The sequence below is a fragment of the Pteronotus mesoamericanus genome, unplaced genomic scaffold, assembly GCF_021234165.1.
Source record: "Pteronotus mesoamericanus isolate MK-2021 breed Mesoamerican mustached bat unplaced genomic scaffold, CSHL_Meso_final scaffold_651, whole genome shotgun sequence".
Taxonomy (NCBI): Eukaryota; Metazoa; Chordata; class Mammalia; order Chiroptera; family Mormoopidae; genus Pteronotus; species Pteronotus mesoamericanus.
In genome coordinates this window covers 36,143,928-36,151,223 of record NW_026555325.1, presented here as the reverse complement: position 1 = coordinate 36,151,223, position 7,296 = coordinate 36,143,928, and the positions used below count along the sequence as shown (strand labels likewise).

General features: G+C 48.3%; 1 protein-coding gene across 1 annotated transcript; it reads right to left on the bottom strand.

Moving 5' to 3' along the window:
• Window positions 1–1,449: 1,449 nt before the first annotated feature.
• HOXD1 (homeobox D1) lies at window positions 1,450–3,069 on the bottom strand. The gene is made up of 3 exons (XM_054562416.1): window positions 2,436–3,069; window positions 1,790–2,059; window positions 1,450–1,529 (listed from the first exon to the last, which is right to left on the bottom strand). Exons 1-3 carry the CDS (start codon window positions 3,067–3,069, stop codon window positions 1,450–1,452), a joined length of 984 nt encoding a protein of 327 aa, XP_054418391.1.
• Window positions 3,070–7,296: the final 4,227 nt, after the last annotated feature.

Sequence of the window (7,296 nt, the reverse complement as noted above, 5' to 3'; positions counted from 1 at the left end):
ACTATAAGGAAAGTAATCCTCCACAATCATTAGGCCTCTGAATTATTGGAGTTGAGGCACTACTCTAGAATCTAGAAATCGTAGCTAAAAGGAGAACTGAGGTTCTTATCTGGATTATGTGGGCCTTTAAGCCGTTCAGTTGAATTATACAGAAAACTTAAAAGATATAGCTATAGGCATCTATAGAGTGAGGAAAATGACCCACTCTGACAATTATCCCAAGCATCTAGTGATTTTGTGTATAAACATTACATTTTTCAAATATTTCTGTAAGTTACATAAAAGTTTGGTCAACCATGGGTTGGGTACTGGGTGGAAACAAGGTTTAAGAAGACAGTTTTTTTAAACACATATCCTCATGCCAAGTTTCAGATTGTGTGTTTGTACTTCTTCCTATAAATTCTTTTGAAATTATTTAATTTCAAAGACAGAAAGGCACCTCTGTGCTTTTACAAGGCCAGATGCTCAGTAAGTGGAAAGCCCTGAGTACTGGTCTCTTTCAGCCTCTATAATATTTGACCTTGGAAATGGGAATCTAACCATTGAGAATTTTTGACATGCAGCTGCCTTTCTCAGAGAACACTAATCAAGTAGCAAAGTCTTCAGGTCACCCTTCCTTTTCCTTTTGTAAGACCAGGGGACAATAGAACAGGATCTCCTTGCAGTGTCTCCTTGGCTTTATAACATTCCCACAGTGAGCACCTTATCTATAAGACAATGTGCAGGCTACATATCTGCCATAAAATTAGGGCACTTAAGCAAATGAAGTAATTCCTAGAACACTTGGATATTTGGCAGAGTAGTTTTTTTCTCCCTTAAACTGCTCAGATAATTGTCCCTGATTTGTTTGTGTACACAACCTGTAAGAAGTGTTATTTTTTTAAAGTTATCAACCTAAATAAATTCCCAGAGCAGAATCAAGACATTCGAAATAGAAGAAACTGAATCAGCTTGAAAGAAAATCAAAACAAGAGTAAGGAAAAGCAGAGAGTAGCATATTCTGTAATTTTTATTATAAAAAAAGTTCAAACCTTTTACATGCTATGACATTTAATGTCATATATGTTCATTTCAAGCAAGACTTTTTAAAAATATACATATTGTATATATTTACATTCAAGTTTGAGTAACTGATGTGGCGGTGTAGTTCAGGTTCTAATCTTTACCCATCCTGTGAATTTGTTCAACTACTAACTAAACAGCGATTGTATCTTCACTCAGGCACATGGAGAGGTAGAAATTGCTTCTTAAAGAAAAACAAAACTGGAGTGCAAATGTGAAGATCATCATTGAAGCAGCTTAGCTACATCAAAGAGGCCGTAACTAGCTTTGGTCATCTCAAGAAGCTGAATATATGTAGTCTTGTCCTTTTAATTAAAACCACAAAAACTTTGGGTAGATGCTCTTCTGAGCACATCAGGGGCTTGGCAGAGCTCTGCAACTAATGCACTACCACTCTGCACCCAGGAATTGCATAGGACTAAGGCAACATAGCAGCAGAGTTGGGCTGGCAGCTGGACACCTTTGCCCTGATAAGACACAAATAATACATATATGAGTGGCTTAAGAGACCTCAAATTAATATCTGTACACCCACATAAGTCAACTAAGACACTTGCTTTCCCCCGTGAAACCTCTATTTCCACCCAGGTCCACCTCCATCCCAAACTGAGCTAGTAAGTCTAGACAGGGGTGGGTTGGCCTGAGGTCTGCAGGCCAAGTTTCCTCAGCCTCAAGACTAAACCTCATAAGGGCTCTTGGTCCTGAGAAGGGCTCCCCGGGTTCTTGCCTGAGAGGGGAAGTTGGAGGGAAGCCATAGGATTGGATGAGGGCAGAAGCCCTTCTCGTTCCCTTTTCTTCTGCTTCATCCTGCGGTTCTGGAACCAGATTTTGACTTGGGTATCATTCAGCTGCAGGGAGTTGGCTATCTCGATGCGTCGGGCTCGAGTTAAGTACTTATTGAAATGAAACTCCTTCTCCAGTTCTGTCAGTTGCTTGGTGCTGAAATTGGTGCGGATCGCGCTGGAGGGGCTAGCGGCTCCATATTCCGCGAGTTTGCCTGCAACGTAAAGACAGAGCATCAGCGGGGCGAGAGGACGCCAAGACCGAACGTCGGCGAGCAGTGGGGCTACAATTAGAATCAAAGTCACAGCGCAAGCCCTCCTGGGTCTCTACTAACACAGCTGTGCCTGGAGAAGTGCTCCATGCAGGGAGCCCCTTCCTGCAATTTTTCCATGCCTGGCACACTCTCCGAGCGTGTGTTCGGGGCACGCTCATTGGGATTGGCCTGCCTTAATAACACCTCAGAACGCGTTTCCTCCACAGAACACAAACCGCCGTCTAGAGGGACAGCTGCAAGGTGCTCCTAGCGCAATTTCGCAGAGGAGGCTCTGTCCCCAACCCCAGAAGCGTCCGTCCAAGGCTCAACTACTTACTTTTCTTAGAGGCGTTCCTCTTCACTTTCATCCACTCGAACGTGCTGAACGCAGCGGGGAGGCCGGAGGCTGGGGAGGCGGACTTGGGGTAAGCGCCAGGGTCCGGGGACGCGGTTTGGTAGGCCCCGAAGCGGCCGTCGGCGGGCTCTTTGAGACACGCCGGTAAGGGGCCGGGCTCGCTAAAAGCCGCGAAATCCACCTGGCCGCTGAGGAGCAAGGAACTGCCGCCCGAGAAGACGGCCGAGGTTGCGTAGTGGACGTGCGCCCCGCCGTCGTCTACCGGCCGCCCCAGCGCGCACGGGAAATCGTATGCGGTCCCGGGCCCCCGGAAGGCGTAGTCCGCGCCGCCTGCCACGGCAGGTGGGGTGCCCGGCTCGTAGGCACCCTCCACGGTGCAGGGTGCGTACGGCGGTGCAGCAGGGGGTGGCGCGGGAGTGGCCGGGGGCGAAGACGCCGGTCGGGCGGCGGCCAGGGGCCGGCAACTGACGAAAGCGCCGTCGCCGCTCCCCAGGGGGAAGGCGGGCTGCAAGGCCACCGGCCGGGCGTCGGCGCGGCGTAACTTGGGCGCGAAGCTAAGCAGGTCGCCGCCGCCCCCAGCGCTGCCGCACGACACGTACTCCAGGTAGGAGCTCATGGCTCTGGCCCAACGACCTGAACGCGCAGTTCAGGGTTGGGCTGCGAGGTCCGCGGGACCGCCGCGCTCTGCGCTGCTCCGCTTTTCTCCTTTACCCGAGATGCCGTCGCCGAGCCATGGCGAGGGAGCCCGAGGTAAATAGTGGCCTAATATAGAGGCCGGGGTGGCCACGTGGCGGCAGCCGGCCAATGGGCGCCTTCCCCGCACGGCCCCGGACTCCACGCGCCGGCCCCGCCGCCAACTTTGCCGAATCTGCGGGAGGCCGCCACCCAGTGGCCCCCGGCCCCAGGGAGAGCCGGCACGGCCCAGGAGTGGCCTGGGGAAGGGCGGGGTGGGGGCGTGGGGCGAGAGCCTGGGACGCCTGATCCCTGGGCAGGTTGGGCAAGGTGTCGCGGAGGAAAGCCGGACTGGCCTCTCTGGTGAGGACGAGGATGGGGGGGAGAAGGTGAAAACTTGTTCGGGGTCATGGGCGGCTAGTCGCTCAGGTGCGCACTGTGGGCGTCGCGGTGTGGAAAAGTTTAAAGGGGAGCTCGGCAGGTAGGGACAGCTCCTAGCCTTTCTCCAGGGCAGATAGTTATTTCTCTTCCTTTTTTTTTTTTTTTTTTTTTTTTTTTTTTTCATCTCTGAGCTCTGTGCTCTTTTGGTTTTCTTGGCACTAGTGTTATTTCTGTCCTAAACCTGGAGCAGGGGAGTTAATTTTTCCCCCTTTCTCCGACTTCTGGGACTAAATTTTATACTGCAGGCGCTGGGTACCTGGGGGAGGCACAGCATTTTCACTTGTAGGCTTCCCACGTTACTTCACAGCATTCCCTTAAGCTTCTTCACTCCTTCCAGTTGTGGCGTCGTAAGTGCGAGTGTTGGAGTGCCAGGTTTTGATTTAGACAGAAGATAAAGTTTCTGCCTTGTTGGGAAGTTTAGCTGATTTTCCCCTCTGAATAGGTTGTCAGAATAAAGGATCTGCCCTTGTGATCGAGCGCTCCTCTGCTCCTCGCTGGGAAGCTGGCACACGGAGTGGTCCTGGGCACGCTTTCTCCCAGGCACTTGGCTCACAGGCGCAAAGGCTTCCTAGGGACGGGTCAGATCTCAAAGGTTTGGACAGGCTTGTACCTCGAAGCAATTAAAGCTTCTGTTCCATCAGATAAGTGCTGCGTCGTCTCCTGCGAGTGTAATCTGAGGGCTTACAATGTTAATGGGCTCACATCTTTCCCTTGATAATATGGTTTTGTTTACTGAGTGAGAGAGACGGGAAATAAAAGTGCAGTTGGCACAGGAAATGAAGAGTAGAAGGGTCACTATTTACATTGACAAACTTTCCAACTTCCTTGAATATTTATTTTAATGCTTCCCTCTTTGGGGCTGTAGGAAAATAACAAATTAAACAAATAAGTGTTATTTACACACAGCAGTAATGAAAGAGGGTGGTTTCCTAAAACTCTGAAGAGCGTCTACTCTTAGCTTTTCAAGTGCCCTTGAGAACTTGATCTATTACAGCCTCTGAGTTATGGTGACTGAGGTTTTATTATTGTTTTACTGATCCATTTGTCATGAAAGAGCGATTGAGCCCTTGCCTAAAATTCCAGTCTGAGGAAGTCTGCAAAATAGGAGCCATCGTAGTCCAAGGAGCCAGTTCCTTACACTGATGTGAACTTGCATATAAACAAAGCCACACCAAACTTGTTACTGCTGGTAAAGCTAAAGTTGAGCCAAGATGGGGGAGGGGTGAGCCATGGTGGTTAGGGGGTGGGGGGCAGGTAGAAAGGAACCAGCACAAAGCTAAAGGGACCTGGGATTCCTGCACTGCTGGAGTGCTTGAATTTCATTGGAAAATAGAGTCCTATGCTGAAAATAGCCTTTCATACTTGATGTTGCTACTTCAGTTTTCTCCTGTAACCAATCCAATGACAAAGGTCCTAAATAGTCTTTTAAAAGAGAAAAATAAAGGTTTTTCTCTAGCACCCTGATAGGAAATGATAGAGCTCTTCAGAGATAGCTCATGTTTCAATGTAGATGCATTCTTTCACTGCCCTCCCTCTGCACCCTTATGCAAAAGAATCAGCAAATGAGGTGCTGCTGTGTTCACAGTCCCCTCATAGCCACCCCTGGTGACAATTTAGTAGCCTTTTTTTTTTTTTTTTTTTTTAACCTGAGTAATGGCCAGCTCTTATACTCCTATCTCAAAACCATAAGGCCCTCTCTCAAAAGGTACTCTTCAAATGACAGCTCCTAGGCCCAGAAGCCCGAGGGGGTCAAGAAGGAAGTGTGGCCTTGTAAACCTCTCTGAAGGTGTCCAGCTGGCTGCAACCCAGGATGTAGGACAGAAAACCCAGCCTGATTGCCTGGCAAGTTTAGCCAAAATCTAACAAATTTAGAGCCCTTTTCTCTGAGGTTTCAGGAAAAATGGGCAGCCTAGGTCCCTTGGCCCCCTGCATTGCAACAAGGACCAGGTTTTTGCTACTGAGTATTTGGGGTAAAAGGTGGATCCTTCCTGTCAAAATCAAACACTGACTTTGATGCAGTCATGAGCTCTGTTTCACTGAGGCAAAATTTTGGAGACTGAGCTTTCGCTGAGGGAAAAGAATGAGATTTAAAAATTGAGTTTTGTTTTCACAACTGTGGCTGAGGTGTTCACTATTTGTTCAGACTCTCTAATAATCACATATAGGGGGATACATTCTGTTCATCCTTCCTTCTACTCCCTTTAATATCCTGGTTTTTGGCAGATCCTATGCCTTGGGGTGCAGAGTTATCATCTCCACTCCAGGACTGGTACAGTTAAGACTTGGGTCATCTCAGACTCAAAATCAACTAATATTTGCCAAGGACCCACTATATTAGAATATTTTGTTGGGAGAGGGTTAGACTAGGGGGAAATATTCACAATCCAAAGGAACAAGGGATTCATTTCTGGCACAGGTCTTAGCCTTATAAGTCTACTCCAGAAGAATCTGTGTTTATAGCTTTCTAAGGAGAAATTGGAAGCTATTGGGGGAAGTGTATGAGAAAGATGTGAATGTAGAGTATTTTGAGTAACTTTAAAGTTTGTCTCCTAAATGTTCACAGCGTATGGGAGAAAGGTCTTACTGATTCTCTTGCTTGTTCAAGTCATGCATTCCGAAGGGTCACTTGCCCTGTTGTGTCTGGCGCTGAGTCCTCAGCAGGAGGCGATAGCAGAGGGGCCTGATTGCCAGGTTGTGTTTGATGTAGGAATGCTTTGAAATCTCTCCCATCCCGCTTACCACAGCAGCCATCCCCTGCCCGTTCCCCAAGACTGCTCTTCTCTCCCATTCGAAAGGACAAGCTTCTTTTCTGCAGACAGAAGGGACAGAGCATGGCAGTCTGGTCTTCAATGCGTTTACAGTTGTTCCAAAGAAGCCTCTTGTCAGCCCTTGTCCACAAGCCCCACCCTGTTACCCCTTGGAGACACTTGAGCGCATGCAAACTGTTGGCTCCAAAGCCCCAAAGCACAGGAGAGCTCTTGCTTGTTAGCGCAAAAGGGTGGGGGGAGGCTTTTCTAGGGATGGAGAGGGGGATAAAAGGGATCTTAAGGACAGGAATTATAAACCTATCAGGAGTCTGATAACAGGACCCTGCCTCTGGAAAACAGTTTCAAGTTCTGTGCCATTCTGTGAGAGCTTTGTGAAGAAAAGGCTCATGGGTCAAGCTTGTGCCTAGCACATAGTAGGCTTTCAGTAAGTGTTTGTTGGAAAGAAATAAAGAGTAGACAGAATGGTGTGTCTTCACCATAACTAATACTAGCTAAAGGATGGCTTTAGATTATTTGCTCCCCAAACCACTTCATGTGGGTAGGAATTACCAGAGAAACTTGGTTAAAACTGGGGTTCCTCAGCCTACCCACAGAGATTTTCATCCAGTCAGTCTGACTCAGAACTCTATATACTTTTTAAAGATTTTATTTATTTATTTTTAGGAAGAGGGGAAGGGGGGGAGAAAGAGAGAAACAGTGATGTGCAAGAGAAACATCGCTAGGTTGCCTCCCACACACCCCGAGCTGGGGACCTGGCCCACAACCCAGTCATGTGCCCTGGGCAGGAATCGAACCAGCAGTCTTTGGGCTGATAGGCTCACACTCACTCCACTGAGCCACACCAGCCAGGGCAGGAGTCTATATTTTAGTAAACCTCTTGGGTGATTCTAAAGCAAGGTTCTTTGGAACCACACTTGGAGAATTTCTGCTTTAGGAGCTGGGTTGAGGGAGCAATGTGGGGC